The sequence below is a fragment of the Phanerochaete carnosa genome, assembly GCF_000300595.1.
Source record: "Phanerochaete carnosa HHB-10118-sp unplaced genomic scaffold PHACAscaffold_6, whole genome shotgun sequence".
Taxonomy (NCBI): Eukaryota; Fungi; Basidiomycota; class Agaricomycetes; order Polyporales; family Phanerochaetaceae; genus Phanerochaete; species Phanerochaete carnosa.
This window is the reverse complement of record NW_006767633.1, coordinates 1,795,173-1,811,004: the sequence shown is the minus strand read 5'-3', so window position 1 is coordinate 1,811,004 and position 15,832 is coordinate 1,795,173. Positions and strand designations below refer to the sequence as shown.

Below are 15,832 nucleotides of genomic sequence, written 5' to 3'. Positions count from 1 at the left end.
TGGCCGTCGAGGGGAAGGGTGTGTGCTCTCCGCCGCTGGCTTCGCGACCTGGCTGCACACCGGCGCTTTGGCGAAGCCGTGTCACGTGCCCCAACGTGGCGGTGAGTGTCGGGGCTCAGTTTGGCAACCCTGGATTGATCCTCGATTCCCTGGGCCTCCCGCTCCTGACAACCAAAGTTCACGCGGCCGCTGCGTCCGCAGCGCCTCCAGAGGATCCGGAACAGTTTTACCTCCTCGGACGCCGCATCCTTGGCTTGCCCTCTCCGAGGCACGACTCCGACGTCTCCGGGCAACTGCAGTCGGAGGCTGCGCTCTCGAAGCCACTACGGGCAGTGTCGAGCTTGTTCAGCACGCTTATCCATCATAATATCCCCAGGCCCGTGTGCGCACCAAAAAAAACGGCGGTGACATGAATACAGACCACGACTACGCTGGCCAGTTTGGGAATCCTGTTTCCGCATGCTTAGCAATTTAACGCCACGCCGTCTATATAAGACCGAGCCCCCTCGGTCGCTGTGCAAGGAGTACGCCTCTCCATGGATCAGATACCCCCAGAGATTCTACGCCATATACCGCCTTTACTCGACCGCAGCGATGTCTCGCGTCTGATGCGCGCGGGCTCCAGACGTCTCTACACCGTCTGCGGAGAATGCCTGTATGCGAACATTCGATTTAACCTTCCCGCAAGTGACGCTGGTCCACAGTACGCACCGCACACGAGGCGACGCTTTCATCCGCGGTCTGTGCTCGAGCTGCTTTCCGATATCGGACCGCGTGGGACCCTTGAACATCCCGCCCCATGGGTACGCCACATCTCATTCATTTGGCCTATGTTCCCATCAAACACGTACGCGGAAACGTGCACCCTCCTAGTAAGACTTCTATCGCTTACCTCTTCACTGCGGTCCCTCGAGCTCAGGGGCCCATCCCCTCCTGCCTGGCCGAGGCTCCTCTCCGACACCCTACATTTCCCTCAGTTTGCACCCTGCCTCGTGGCGATCAAGTCTGACGATGCTGAAGACGTCACATCGTTGGCAAGATGCAGGCGGCTCGAAGCCATCTTCATCACTTCTTGGCTCGACCAAGAACGTTACGATGTTCTCCTGCAAGCCGCCGGTGATAGCTCCGATGCCTTGGCGTATCTGCAGCTCAGCCTCAAGGTGGACAACATTCACGGCATCCTCGCGGCATTCCACACACTCGCTACGCGCTTTCCAAGACTATTGGTGCTCTGCGTGCAGTTCGACCTCGGGCCGGGCTGGACAGAGCGGCCGTTGTCTTGGGGCACACTCAACGTAAGTCCTTCCGAATCTCGATAGCCGCTAGAAACGCACGCTAAACCATCTGTTTCAAGGCGGCCCTAGCCCAGATGGGCGCGGCGCTGCGTGGTCTGCACCACCTGCACACCATCTCGGTGACAGTCTTTCCGGAGCCCATGCCCAATCTCGGCGAAAACAAGCGGGCGATCCGGGTGCTCGGCGAGCACTGTGACACGCTGCGCCACGTTGAGGTTCGTTGGCTGAGGAGGGACGGAGTCGAATATCGGGAATTGTCGTCTAGCAACGGGCTGCTCCGTGGGCAGTGGGCGTATACGCAGTCGCTGGCGATGTAGGACTCGTACGAAGTTATCAGTCAGACTCGCGAGCGGTTGCCTTCCCACTTCCCTGTCATCCGACTCATCACATTCGCTTATTTATGCTACTTGCTTATTTATGCTGCTTACTTATCTCTAGCTCGTCATACGTAGTCACCTCCTGTATTCTGTAGCCAAAGTTGTTTCATCTGATTGTAGTATAAATGCCTCGTGCCGTTCGTCGTCTACGATTTCATCCCGCGCTCTCGACGGTCTGGGCGTCCCCATCTTTTGTATTGTAGTTTCCGGGCCAGCTCTTGATGGCACGTAGCCGTAGCGAATGCATGGCGCTCCGATAAGGTTTACAATCCGCGAGCGGCGCCGTTCGAACTCCCGAGGTACTTGCCATGCACGTACTACTAGATCTACTCAATCTGTTACTGCGATAATCTATTCGCATCTAAGTCTGAAAGGCAGGCGCGACATGCTGTTTAGGCTCGTTCGCAGATCGAAAAGGCGCGCAGCCACTCAGATTTAGGCAATCTAGACAGCAAGTCGACACACGTTCCATCATGCCATCTACGCATGTCTCCTGGTTATGCCGAAATTTCCATAGCTTCAGGGTCTTATTCGGTTCATCACGGCCACGTTACAAGCCTTTTACTGCCTGTTCTGCAGGTGTGCAGACCACCACTCCTCGAACGGGTTCCACCCAAGACTGCCGTAACCCTCCACGAGATCCTCGGTCTCGTGCGTGTACAGACGACAGTCGCGCGGCCTAGTCGTTGCTGCCTCACCCTAGGAATTGTGAACACATGTTTGCCGGCACCGCGTGCAGTTACGTACGGTGTATGGCTCTGCATCAGGAACAATGTGCCCGTGCGGCAGACCCAAGATCTTGGCGAAGACCAGGCACATTTCGTACTTCGTGAAGGGTTCCTCGGCCGAATAATGTAGGATTGGCGGTATCGCTTTCGTCGGCGGCAGGGCTGTCGCACATGTTCAAGTAGTCATAAAGAGCGGGAGGGCCGGGGGACTCACAGGTGAGGCGGACAAGGAAGTCTGCGATGTCCAGGACGTTTGTCGGATAGCGCGTAGCGTAGTGGTCCATCTTGTACGTCTTGCCACTTTGGTCGGAGACGATGTCGATGAGAATGTTCACCGCTGTGTCACTGTTGTTGGGTGCAGGGCCGTAGCTGGGATTGTCGATCGGTTAGATCTCGGGATGGGTCTCATATCAAGGGCACTTGCAGAACAGGGACTCGTAGGACAATCGTCTTCGCACCGGTAACGCCAAGAACAGCAAACTCGCCATCACGTTTTGTACGGCCGTAGAGATTCAGGGGGTTTGTGGGCGCAGATGGTGGGTAGGGTGGATGGGTGCCATCATAGACGTAGTCTGAATAAATCCACCTCGTCAGGTCTATGACATCAGACTAGGCAGCGAGATGAGACAGACCGGTAGAGATGTATACGAGGGTAAATTTGAGAGACTTCGCCAGTGCTGCAAGGTTTGCAGGTACATCGGCGTTCAGCTAGGCCAGTGCAGTCAGATTGTACTCTTCATGAGGGAAGTGCCACCTTTACCTTCTGGGCTCCTTCGGGGTTCTAGTCTTTTGTTAGTGTATGAAGGGACACGGCATGGACGACCGGTATTCACCTTCTCAGCGACGTCAGGTCTTCTCTCTGCAGCACAATGGATGACCCCTGCGCAACATCAGCCCAGGTGAATACGCTTTGCACATCATCACTGTAGCTCACAGTCGGGTTTGAATTCCGCGAAGACTTTCTCCACCTGCTCTCCTTCAAGCAAGTCGAGCACCTTCAACCCATCTCGTGGGCGTGAATGTGCGAGACCAAGCACTTCATTCTTGGGGGACGCCTTGAAAGCGTTGTAGACCGCTGCGCCGAGGACACCAGAGGCTCCTGCGTCACATTGCGGCTCTCAGCCAATGCCAGCTGAATGTGGTGAGCAGGGTCTGGCTTGCCTGTGACTATAACGCGCATTTTCCTGCAATATCTGGAACGGACTACCGGAGATGATCACTGTCAAGCTGATGGACGCGGTGATCAAGAGGATTGTGGCGTTCATCTCCCTCCTCCGAGCAGCTTTCCCACGGTTACACACAGACTACAACGTTGATATCTTCCCCAGTCGTCCATACGAGAGAAATGCGTTTCATGATATGAAGACACAGTATTATGTGTCCGGCGATCGCGACAGGCGTGGTTGCGCATGGAGCCAGTGGAGGGGGACAGCGACATGACGTCAAGCAAGGAGGAGACATGGTCAGCTATAAGAGCCTTGGGCCATTGACCACCAAACAGCCACCCTTTCACCACTCAACCAATATCATCACATACAATGTCGTCTGCAGGCAGCTCTTTCGGCACTCAGTCGCCTCCGCTTACTGCGTCTGGCCAAGACGAGCCTATGGGTGTCAGCGGCATGTCGGGCAACAAGCCTCAGGCCGTGCCAGATGAGCAACAGCGGAAAGGTATGTGACAAAAATCATATTACTACCTCCTATGGCGCGTTGAGACACTATAGAGTATTTCAAGGGCGATGTGACGAAGCACAACGACGAGCCGGGGTCTCAGCCGAGTGCGCCGGTAAGTATACCGCGGCTTTGGGGCTTAATGCTGTGTTTAAACCAGCTACCTGTAGGCTGAGAAGATCAAACAAGATTAATTGGACACAATGGCTTAACTCATGCTATGCTTTACCTCGAAGATCTCATCGCATTGCCTATTGTATCATATATTTTCTGTGAAGTTACTTTACCGTCTCTATATACGCAATGGACACATTGTATCGAGAGATACGGGCTAGGCTTTAGCTTCTCTTGTGATAAGGATTGAAGGTGCTGGTGAACGTGGATCCCTGGCATGAAAGCGTATGTGTAGCGGCCGAAAGTTAGTGATGACAGTGCCCGCCGGCCCCATCCCCGGGCCCGCCACCGTCGCCACCGACGGCCTCAGATAAGCGCCCGTGAACGTATAGATCTATTAGCGGAGTTCGAGGATAGGGTCCCTTTCCTCTGACCTCCACCCGAGTCTTTCTTTCTTGCGACGGCCAGTCGCCTTGACAGCTGTCTCAGTTTGCTAACATCGAATAGGTCACAGGTCTACAGCGGAGCGAGCCCAGAGCCTTTCATCTGTATGTCAAGGCTCCAAAATTTTCCTTGACCTGCTCCCCTCGGCTCACGTCGCCTCACCGCACCAAATCCAGTCCAGGGCAGTGCACAGGAATTTACACTCGTCTCTGCCACTCCTGAACGTGTAATCATTGCGAACCTCCTTTGCACATTGTCCACAAGCTACGAACGAAAGTCCTTCGCAACTCCTTCGCAATAATAAGCTACCAAGGGAGACAGCGCGATGTCCCTTCCCGGCACCACTTCCCAAGGGAGCTTCCAGTTTTCTACAATTGGCAAACAACCCTCACTCTTAAGCCGGATGACACTCCCGGACTCCAATGCCCCGCCGAACCTGGATGCAGATGCTGCACCATCTCCCCCACCAGCCTCTCCCAATCCTCAGCATCGTACCTCGTCGCTCGGTCGCTTAGCAGGCTTAATGTCCCCGGGAAATCGTACGACTGCACTGCCTGAGACCCCCGTGTCTGCAGTGTCTCAGAGCTCGAAAACGGCAGTCGCTTCGTCATCCGCATCCGCACCCGTCACGGGCATCTTCAATCTATCTCCCGAAATTTTCAAGACCGCACCGAAGTCACTAGTCCCTCCAACTCCCAGTCCTTCAACACCAACTAGCTTTTACTTTCGTCAAAGCGCAATCGGGGCATCTTTAAACGTCGTCGCGGATGAACCATCTGCGGTCTTCTCCCCTTCAGCCGCAGCCGCTTCCAGTTCTCAGCCACCGCGTGCCCCCGTCGCATCTGCCGCGAAGCATCAAGCCGTGTCGTCTACCGAAGAGATGCAAGCTGATGCTCCTTCGCGCCCCCCTGAGCCCATTCCACCTCTCCGCGCAAGCGTCCCCGCTGCTTCTTCCACTGCCATCCCTACCGAGTCCGCCCGTCTCGCCGAAGAGCTGCGCGAACATCGCGCGGATCTGGACGACATCCGTCGTATACGTGAGCGCGTTTGCGACGAGTCCCAGGGGTTCCGGCACCGTTGTCAGGAGATCGAGCATGCGCTGGAGCGCCAGAAGGCGCAGATGGAACGGCTCGTCGCTGCCTGCGAGGAGTTGTTCGACAAAGAAGAGCGCATACACGAGCACCGCGAGCAGAGACTCGTCGCCGACGAGGCAAGGCTTGCTGCGCTCCAAGACGAAGAGCGCAAACGCGAAGCTGAGCTCGCTGCCGCAGAGGAGCAGGCTCGGGCAGAAGCCGAGGAGAAGCGACACCGAGAAGAGGAACGGGTCAAGGCAGAAGAACAGGCTCGTGCGGAGGCCGAAGCGAAGAGACGACAGGAGGAGGAAGAGATGAGGGCCGAGGAACAGAGGAAGCGCGAAGAAGAGGCTGAACGCCGAGCTGCCGAGGCTGCTCAACAAGCCAGGCTTGCGGAGGCCGAAAGGCAGAAGCGCGAGGCTGAAGAGGCCGGAGCGAAAGCTGAAAAGTACGCTCGTCTGCAAGCGGAAACGAAGAAACGCAAGGAAGAGGAGGCGAAGAAACGAGAGCAAGAGGAAACGAAGAAACGCGAGGAAGAGAAGGCGAAGAGGTGTGAGGAAGACGAAGCGAAAAGACGCGCGGAAGAGAATGCGAAAGCGAAGGCCGCAGCAGATGAAAAGCAGCGTAAAGTCGAACAAGCCAGAGCCGAAGCGCAGGAGCAGGAGCAGGCTCGCTTCGCTATGGAAGAGGAGAAACGCAAGCAGGACAAGGAGCGTGCGCGTCGTCGAACTGAAGATAAGAAGAGACAAGAGCTCGACGCACGCGCGAAGGCCGCCCGTGAAGCCGAGAGCCTAGAACGTGAGACAGAAGAAAGAGCAAAAGCAGCAGAGAAGGAAGCTAGACTGGATACCGCGACGGAGCCTCTACAGTCTGTCGTAGCATCTTCGCGAATCGCCGCCAATGGTGTCTCACCGTCCCCTGAAGTTGCAGTCGCGCTTGCGACTGTCTCACCGTCCCCTGAAGTTGCAGTCGCGCTTGCGACTGTCACACCAAGCCGAGATCTGCCTAAGATGCTTGGCTCACCCTCCACACAGGCCGTCTCATTCCAGGGCTCCCCCTCGGGCGCTTTGCACGGCTCTCTGACATATCCACAGGACGACATTCGAACCCAAGTCACCGCTACCCCTTATCTCCAAGTTCGTCAGTCAGCTTTGCAGAGCGACTCTGGGTTCGCAGCAATGGCTGGACCTCCGTTGACTGCCACCGGTGACTCTCAAGTTTTAGTAGACACCGGCGGGGAAGCTGCTACCCGCATGTTGTCTACAGTCGCTCTTCAGTCGGAATCCACAGGCCTTCCGCCGGTCGAGCAGAATATGTCGCCCACAGGCAGCTCCAGAATTAATAGGATCAGGTACACCCAGTCGCCTGCGGCGTCCGCCGAGGAGCGCCAACCTATGCACTCCTCCCAGGAAATATCGACTGCGCAAAGAAACCCCGTGCAGATGTCAAGTGTCCGTTCCGACCTCACACCGACGACGCCGCAGGTCGGCTCGACTCCGACGAACGGGAAGGGTAAGAAGAAAAAGAAGAATGCTGTCGCAGTCAAGCCCGAGCCGAGTCTGTCTCCCCCTGGCCGGGCGGCGCCCGCACCGCCTCCTCCAGTTGCTCAAACGCGGACTACTCGGGCAGTCGCTCATTCCTTGCCTCCCAAAGGCGAGCAGGCGAGCAAGACGCGCGAGCAGACGCGGACGAACGCGGGCGGGGATCGTTCAGCATATAGTCCACCGACTCCGAATGCCCAGAACAGCACTGCGCCACAAGCCGCGTTCGCCGTGTCTGAAGCCTCTCGGAATAGCTCTATGAGCGCAAATCAGTCTACTCCTACTGGCTTCGATGGATACGCCCGAGACACGCCTCTCGCAGATAGGCTGAATCATGTACCAGCGTATGGTGGTTTGTACGGAGACGATGGGATGGTCGCATCTGTCAGAGACGATAGCCCTCACAGAGGACATGGACCACCTCCGGAAATCGAAGGACGCATGGGCCACTACTCCCCTCCACCTACTCTGCTCCGCGAGAGAAGGTACCCTCCCTCGCCTGTCCGATCTGACCAGAGATATTACTCTCCATCGAATAGTCCCCGTCGCGAGCCGCTGTCACCTGGCAGGAAGAGACTACGAGATGACGATAGAGACTTACCTCCAGCGCGCCGACCTCGTTACAACGATGACAGGGTGCAGAGATTTGTAACTCCCCCGCCTTACGCTCGCCGCTCGCCGTCCCCGAGACTACTCCCCCCACCCAGACCTCGAGGCGACTCTCGCCGCTTGCCATCCCCGCCCCCGAGGCTGCTCCCCCCACCCAGACCTCAAGGCGACTCTTACCGCCCCAACACTCGCGACGTGGGCGGGAGATCTCCGCCTCCGCCATGGGCACATCGACTGGTAGATCCACCGCCGTCTTATTCTACTGTCATATCTAGTGATGTTCCCCGAGAACCTCGTCGAATGGAGCCGCGCATGGATGAGCTACCACGACACGCTGCGGCATCCGGCTCGCGATCAGCGAGCTCGTACAAGTTTGCGACTTCTCCACCCCTGCAACCCGAGCCGGCGTTGATGGCACGGCTTACAGACGCTGCTCCTGCGCGGTCGGCCCAGGGATCTGCTTACGACGAGCCGGCGCTGCTCTCGCGCATGAGTGATGCTCCACCGCGTTCCACTGCCCCGCGCGCGAAAACTGGCAGGGCGCCTGCCGAGGAGCAGCAGCGTCGTGGCAAGGCTCCTAATCGTGCACAACCGCCGAAGAAGGGGTATGGCGGAAACTCGGACCTCGCGTCCAGGCTTGCGCCAGCGGCGGCCAAGGGATCGCTCGAGTCACGGTTTTCTCAAACGCGGGCTGGACCAGGGTCGAGTTTTTGGTAGGAGAAGAATGGCAACGCAGAACCTTGTCAACAGTTTCATCTTCAGTTTCATTCTACCTTATAGACGTTCACTTGTCCGGAGCTCGTCCTTCCTTTGTTGCGCCCTAAAGTGGATGAAAGCGAGAAGAGTATCGTATCCGTAATGCATGCTACATAGGTAATCCAAGCGTTCATGTCTACTACTGCTACAGTCCGCCCAATCCTTCAGCTCGCGCCGCATATCGAGAGCTCGCGCATCTCCTGCAGCACACCTTCCACCTGCGCATCCAGCTGGCCCGCGGCATAGTCGTCGCGCACGCTGTCCGAGAAGTACCGTTGCACGGCGCTCAGCTTCTCATAGCCCTCCTCGGCGAACTTGCACTGCATCCGGATCATGGCCTCGAAGCTTGGGTCGAAGAAAGGTACACGCAGCTCCAGCAGCTGAGGCAATTCGGCGATGAGCTGCTCGTTGAGCATGTCAAAAACTTCCTTGGCATCGTCGTGTTCTTGCTGTGCCTATATGGGATTTTAATGGCATTTACTTACGCGTAGCAAATACGTGAGGTATGTACCTTGGGTAGCTTGGTTGGGTCTTCGCTTGGCTTGGCAATAATTTTGTTGAGTCTGCTGCGTGCAGCATCGTAATCGAGCAGCTGTCGAACGTGGTCTCAGTAATTCGGTTTATATGTAAATCACAGATGGCGTACCTTCTTGTTGCGCTTGCCGATATGCTCATTCACTACGGGGAAGTACGCGTTCATCTTGCCCAGAGGCTCCATGATCGTTTGCCTGTACGGAGCGTCCTGCGAGGTCCTATTTAAGCCCACCAAAACACCACAGCGAAGTAAGAGTTGAGAACGCACCATCTCCCTTCCAATTCCAGTATCCAGCTCCTCTACCGCTCGCTTGTAGGCGTGGGCAGCCATGGCTCCCTCCGATGACTTGTCAGCTGCACCGTAGAAGACGTCGATGGTGTCCGCGAGACGTGCTTGCGCAGAGGTCATTGCTGGTGCGGATACATTAGAGCCTATTCTATACACTTCAGACAAGCATCCACACCTCGCATGGCATCGATGAAGGCCTTGCTATCCTTGTGCAGAGCCTGACACTCCTTCTCATAGCTAGTCACTGTCCATCAGCTTCCCCTGCGTCAGGCATGCCGCCAAACGCTACGTACGTCTTGTACTTGACCTCTTCGTCCGTAAATTCCCGATCGATAGTGCGCTCAATCTGACCCGTCTTTTGCAGGAGCTAGAGACAGGTGTGGTTAGCATCGGGAATGGCGGTGGGAGACGCTCAGCCCTAGGTAACGCACGGTAGTCCCCGCACGGTTCATAGACTTCTTGAAGCTTTTTGAGCATCACATTAGCAGAGTCACCACCAGTAGGACATGGTACATACCCAGACCAACTCATGTTGCCTGAATGTCGGGAAGGTGGTAGGAGTAGGGTATGAGCTGCGGGCGTTGGCGCCGAGAGCGTGCTGTAACCGGATGACATAATTAACGTGTGTCGCATTGGGCGCTCCCTGGCGTTCCGCCTCCGCAGGAAATGTGGCGCATGAAGTGCAGCATCCCGAGGGGAACTTGGAAATGTCGGCAAGAAAAATTAGACACGAATTTCCACAACGTCATTACGTTGAGTCGTTCGCCGAATGATATTCATCGCCACTGGCAGACCGCCGTTATACGTGCTTAGCAGCCGAAGCGATCGAACGCTTGGAGCAGTCGCCGTTGGCGGAAAGGGCGGAGATTATTTAGCATTATAGCGCAGTATAGTGCACAAAGGCCGATATTCTATGTTATCCTGCGCTATCATCTCGAAAAACGGCTCTCATCGCAGTTTAAACCCCGGCGATGTAGCTAAAGATGCATAGGATTCTCATCGTGACCATTATCAAGCAGGCTACTCTGCATATAATCCATGCAATTCACCTACTGATCTTACATTCAGGAGCCAAGCGGCTATGCAAAACGCCCCCAGCCCCATGTCTGTCTGTCTTCCATAGATTTTTTTTTCCCCGTGCTACAGGCCGACCGGAGCACCCACCGGTCCTCGACCTCGGTGTTGAGGAATGTATCTTTGTGTGTCATCACGGTGGACTTTTGCCTGATGGGCATGTTGGAGCGCTGAGTAGCATGACAGAGTCCCGGTCACTAGTGCAACTACCTGACATTCCATCTTGCTGCATGGCGAGATGTCAGCCAAGGAACAGCCCCAGGTGAGCATTCCGCGACCAGCGGCTCGCTTCTAGAGGGGCATGCGATGCTCGGTCGCGAAGCGCTCAGCGCCCAGGTTCCTTCGTGGCGTTCCGGAAGCTGGAATGTGAAAGTTGTTGACTTCTTAGTCGCTCAGAGCAAGTACTTGGCCTTCACCTGCCATGCCTCTCTTCATATTGCACTCGCCAAGTTGCCGACCGCAGTGAACTTCGGGCATATATTCAAATAGTGACTCCCAGTTGCGAACGTCGCCCCAGCTGATCACCAGCTGAACGGCTCAAGCTTCCAGGAGCGCCCTTCGCTCGATAAGGAGACTGTTGTGTTTAGCCCTCGCGCTGCAGGCAAGCGGCCGAAGCGTACGACTCACCTTCTGCTTGGACGACATGCGCGAAGCGCTGCGGCTGTGATGCTTGGGGTCCTGGGCTCGGGAGCCGCAACAATCGCCGAGGCGGGAGTCGAGAGTCGGGCGGGGCGCGCGCCCGATCGGGGAGGCTGTTTCAGATCCACGTGGCAACCCCTTGTCCTCGATCTGGGAAATGCACCGTGACCATCGTCACAAAACGTCACGCGCGCTGCTGTTTCCTGCGACGGTGCCTGCAATTTCGTCCGCTCTCTTCATGCCCTTGTCTCCTCCAACGTCTGCGCGACCCGCGAGCTGACGACAATCCTCTCTTCCATCCTCTCTCTCAGACTCCCTCGTCTCGCTCTTCCGGGCAGCTGTACCACGGTACTTACATCGCTTTGACGGCCTCGATGCTGCTATCAAAACGCGAGCGACCTCCGGACAACGTATCTGCTACATCTAATAAGCCTTCATCCATATCATACAGTCGCACAACTATCCCATCTATTTCCCCGGTTCTCGTCGTCTCGTCTGGCAGTCCCACACCGTCCACCACACGCAGAGCCCCACTAGCGCCGTTAGATCCTCAAGCCACTGCCAGTATGTCTCTTGACGACCAGGCATCGGCCCCTTCAGGCAGCTCGACTTCTACTCAATCTATATACGTGTTGTCTGACCCGGGAATGGATGTAGACTGTTCGCTTGAGGCCGCTCGGGCCTTCATAGGTCGGCCCATCATGACTTGGCCCCAGGAAGAGGACCCAGGTTTGAGCACACAGTCGTTGAGGAAACGATCATTGTCCGGCCAGTGCGTAATCTCTGCGCTTTTCTGCAGTGGAACACGACGGTACTAAATTACTTGGCTGTCCTCTACAGCAACAGCTCTGTCCGTCCATCGCCGTATCCCCAGTCGCGCACGACACAGCGTCGGCCCAGCAACACCCCACCCGTAACTGATCCCAGGCGTCCATCCCTTCCAACCATTCTATATCCTCCTCCATCTCCAAGGAGTACCGGTTTGTCGTCGCCTTCCTCTCAAACTACGTCGTTAGTCGACGTCTCCTCGTCGCACTGCAATGAAGATATTTATTCAGGATTATCGACATTCACCTTTGGCGCAGCTCGACCACCGCCTCCTTCACATCCCGCAGATACATCTGACATGATCAGTCCACTCACCCGCGTTCCTAGTAGTGCAGATCGGACACCTCGGCCGTCCATTTCCAGTACTTCCTCCGGGAGGCATAGATCTCGCGCACCCAAAGTTGCTGACCCGGATGAAGGGGACGATGAATATGAAGACGAGGACGATGCTGCGAGGGGTAAAACTAGGTCTAAGATGCGCGCTATCGACGACGGTTCAAGACGACCGTCGCTGCCAACCAACACATACATTCCTTATGTCTCCACCGACAGTTCGAACGCCGTGGCTTCTTCCCCGCGCACACCGCTTGAGCTCTCTCCTGGTGGGAGCTCGGCCTCAGAAAGCGCTTATGACGATTCTGAGGTTGACCAGGATGAGACAGAGCTCGCAGAGTTTGATACAGACGTTGAACTGGACCTTCCGCACGGACCCGGAACCACCGCTATTCATGACCCTCCCGTTTCGGACACAGCGTCCCAGCATACTTTCGGCGGCGGCAGCTTTAATCACTACAGTTCTGGTTTTATGCACGCAAGCTCCATCCCCAGCGTCTTGGATGACGACGATGATATGGATTCCACATCGCCCGTCAGCTTCGCACCAGATCCGGAAGACGAACAGTTCGACGATGGTGACCGTCCGCTTCCATCTTTACCTGCCCAAAGGAAGGCGAGTTTACCCTGGGAGATACCTTCTGCCCCGCTCCGCGACAGTGCTTCCGGCGTTACTCGAGGCAGAGAGGACAGCGCTGCTACAGTGACTGCTAGGAGGGCGAGCCGCAGTGTCGACGATGACCTCACTGCGAGTACCATGTACCCGGACGTTCAGGTGGCTACAGCCGTTAGCTTGAGGAGTGCGGAGTTCGATGATCAAGCTCTTTCCCAACCGACGCCCTCGGAGGAACAGGAATATCAGTATGGAGAGTACAATCTCGACTATATCCTCGGCGGCGGTAGGGAGAACTGGAGCCGAAAATCCTGGTCTTCTGGTGCTCCGTCCTACATTCAGGCGCGTCGTTCCGATGAAGCTGGCGACCCCGGTGGCCTCGGTGCCGCGTGGGATGCTGCCTTCCATCGACGACCGAGCACAGCTACGGTCAACAGCGGTGAAGACGCGTTCACTCGTCATGTTCGCGACTGGGATTCCCTATATAATACCAGAAGGATCGAGTGGAGCTTTAGGCCAGAGTCCACTGATGGCCGTGGACCGCATCGCATGCCGCTTACGCCTACTACGTCGGAGAACAGACATCAAAATATGCAACCCGGCGCACAAGAACTCTGGCGGCAGGCGTACGTCGGTCGTTTCAAGGTGGACAGAGTCAAAATGAATCGTGAGTGCCAAGTGACTATGATGCCAGCAGACGAACGCTGAGCTATGTCGACAGCTGATCATCCGCCGAAAGCGCCTCAGCAACGATTGAATGTGCGCCATGTCACAGATCCCTTCTCAAAAGGCAACAAGCTCGGCGGACCAGGCTCTGTCATTCACAAGCATTCTCGTGCTATTGCCTTCTCCATCTTCCGCAACCATAGCCTGTTCAGCCGTTCGCATCGTCAACACAAGCAGCCCATGCACACCAGCATCAGTATTTTGCTTGCCAACAAGAAAGTTCAAGAGCAATATACGAGTACCAGGACAACGAGTAGGTTGAACTCGCATGGATTGCTGGAAGACGTTGGCACGATTGAGACTTCGACGTCATTCTCCCAGACTAGGACGATGGTTTCCAGCGCGATATCTGCTCGTAGCAGACCCGGCACACCCCATGCTCCTGCTGACGGATCGCAAAGCGAGGGCTATGTCAGTGACCAGCGCGGCCAATGTTCGACCACCAGGGGTGGGTCGGCGCCAGCAGAGTCTTCATCCTCCCGATCCCCTACGTTACCGCCGTCAGTTCCTCCGCCGACCCAGAGCAACATGAGTAGCCATAGTTCCGCCTTGTCCTCATCGAGCATCGACGCCTCGGAGATGATACGCGTCTCAGGTGACAGCTTCTCGCAGGGTGAAGCAAGTACGATGGCGGACCGCAACTCCACGCTTGTAGGCCAGTCCGTGACCACAATTACGTCTCGGAGCAGGCGGAATTCACTGGACGTGGACGACGAAGATTCACCCCCGCGAACTTCACACGCGGAAGCCTTCGCAACTGTTGACTCGTCGTATTTTGAGCGCACACGCACCGACCGTCGCATGGAAGAGCCGTCTTCGCACGGTCTGGTCCAATCACTTCGTCGCAAGCTTCTAGGGTCTTCGAAAGGCAGCTCGAAATCCCCACAGTCGACCATGCCCCCAGCCCTCCCGCGTGAAGGCAACTATACACCGCCGTGGCTAACGATGGCTCCGCGGTCGAAGCAGGAGGAACGCGAGCGCGTTATCCAGAATCTCAACGAGTCCTTCAAGGATGTCGGTCTCCTGCCCACTGCCCGCATCAGCAACAAGGCGAGCTCTAGCAAGGGCAAGCGCTCGAGGCATCCCAACGTGACCACCATCTTCGAGAATGTGCCCGCAGACTCTCTGTACATGCTCTTGCCACTCTGGCCTGGTGACACCGATCCAGCGAGCGAAAATGGCGAGGACCCTGCGTCGTCCTTTGTTCCGGTCGAGGAGCGCCAGTATCTCCTCGTGTATTATGTGCCGTTCGAGGAAAAGATTGAGGAGAAGAAGTCGGACCAGAAGAAGCGTGCTCGGGCGGACACCCGCTCGATTGCGACTGCTTCCTCCATGACCCTCAACGACCGCGACCGCATCATCTCATTGCGCTGCTTTAAGGCAGTCGCGCGCCTCGTATCGTATATCGACTTGCGCGAAACTGGCGTCCGCGTGCCTTCGTTCGGGCTTTCGGTAACGGGCTCCCTCAAAGAAGCGACACGCTACCTGCCGCCGCCGTCGATTCGCGAGGAGAAGCTGGACGACATCGCTATTGGGTCATGCATGGGTCGGGAGCGCGGCGTGGAGTTCTACCCTGAGGGTTTACAGAAGCTTGGGCTGTGCATGCCCACGCTGAACCCGCCACGGCAGCCGACGAGCGAGACCGATGTGGTTGAAGAGGAGGAAGTCTTACTCACGCCCATCGGACGCGCGGCGGTCGAGATGGCTTGGCTCGGCTGCATGGCGGTGACAAGCTTTACGTCGACGTGACGCTCTTGCGCTAGCCCCAGTCTACTAAATGTAAAAACCACACCCTAGTTGTGACAATCGTCTGTTCTCTCTTCGCAAAGATTCGTTCAAGGTTGATACCCCCCATGTTTTTTTGTATACATCTGACCGCGGCGCCCTCATCTGTTGGTATCTCACGTCTTGTAGCTAGCTCTCGTGGCAGGAGTAGACCTTGCCTGTATTTTTGGAACTCTCCTCCTCTTCACCTGCAGTCGTACAGCAATATCAATCCTAGCCAGGGTGCCCGACCTGCGAGTTAATGGGATGACTCTCATGCAAGGCCATCAATAATGAGTTCCCTAATATGGATGTAAGATAAGATCCAGATCTTAGCAAGTCTCCGCGGAACAATTCATCCAGATTTTCTTCGGGCGCTGGATTTCGCTCACTCTAGCCATGGCTCTTCAAAAACGAAAGCGCA

At 56.3% G+C, this 15,832-nt stretch overlaps 6 protein-coding genes across 6 annotated transcripts; 4 read left to right on the top strand and 2 right to left on the bottom strand.

The window, feature by feature from the left end:
• Positions 1-820: 820 nt before the first annotated feature.
• On the top strand, positions 821-1,766 carry PHACADRAFT_258238 (uncharacterized protein). The gene is made up of 2 exons (XM_007397042.1): positions 821-1,295; positions 1,355-1,766. Exons 1-2 carry the CDS (start codon positions 831-833, stop codon positions 1,610-1,612), a joined length of 723 nt encoding a protein of 240 aa, XP_007397104.1. The 5' UTR covers positions 821-830; the 3' UTR covers positions 1,613-1,766.
• Positions 1,767-2,316: 550 nt separating this feature from the next.
• Positions 2,317-3,606, bottom strand: PHACADRAFT_258235 (uncharacterized protein; the record flags this gene model as incomplete). Its single annotated transcript, XM_007397041.1, has 9 exons — positions 3,562-3,606; positions 3,335-3,499; positions 3,234-3,280; positions 3,161-3,181; positions 3,033-3,108; positions 2,825-2,972; positions 2,615-2,769; positions 2,420-2,562; positions 2,317-2,371 (listed from the first exon to the last, which is right to left on the bottom strand). Coding segments are annotated over exons 1-8 (758 nt in total), but the record flags the coding sequence as incomplete, so codon positions are not given.
• An 83-nt stretch (positions 3,607-3,689) lies between these two features.
• Positions 3,690-4,459, top strand: PHACADRAFT_210208 (uncharacterized protein). The gene is made up of 3 exons (XM_007397040.1): positions 3,690-4,071; positions 4,125-4,186; positions 4,242-4,459. The coding sequence occupies exon 1, from the start codon at positions 3,776-3,778 to the stop codon at positions 4,055-4,057; it is 282 nt and encodes a 93-aa protein (XP_007397102.1). The 5' UTR covers positions 3,690-3,775; the 3' UTR covers positions 4,058-4,071; positions 4,125-4,186; positions 4,242-4,459.
• A 1,863-nt stretch (positions 4,460-6,322) lies between these two features.
• On the top strand, positions 6,323-7,925 carry PHACADRAFT_258234 (uncharacterized protein; the record flags this gene model as incomplete). The annotated part of the gene is made up of 1 exon (XM_007397039.1): positions 6,323-7,925. A coding segment is annotated over exon 1 (1,123 nt), but the record flags the coding sequence as incomplete, so codon positions are not given.
• A 764-nt stretch (positions 7,926-8,689) lies between these two features.
• On the bottom strand, positions 8,690-9,986 carry PHACADRAFT_258233 (uncharacterized protein). Its single transcript, XM_007397038.1, has 8 exons — positions 9,949-9,986; positions 9,863-9,896; positions 9,725-9,798; positions 9,607-9,668; positions 9,411-9,553; positions 9,255-9,350; positions 9,120-9,200; positions 8,690-9,063 (listed from the first exon to the last, which is right to left on the bottom strand). The coding sequence occupies exons 1-8, from the start codon at positions 9,960-9,962 to the stop codon at positions 8,773-8,775; spliced, it is 795 nt and encodes a 264-aa protein (XP_007397100.1). The 5' UTR covers positions 9,963-9,986; the 3' UTR covers positions 8,690-8,772.
• A 2,075-nt stretch (positions 9,987-12,061) lies between these two features.
• PHACADRAFT_258231 (uncharacterized protein) lies at positions 12,062-15,618 on the top strand. The gene is made up of 2 exons (XM_007397037.1): positions 12,062-13,585; positions 13,640-15,618. Exons 1-2 carry the CDS (start codon positions 12,448-12,450, stop codon positions 15,391-15,393), a joined length of 2,892 nt encoding a protein of 963 aa, XP_007397099.1. The 5' UTR covers positions 12,062-12,447; the 3' UTR covers positions 15,394-15,618.
• The last annotated feature ends 214 nt before the right edge of the window (positions 15,619-15,832 follow it).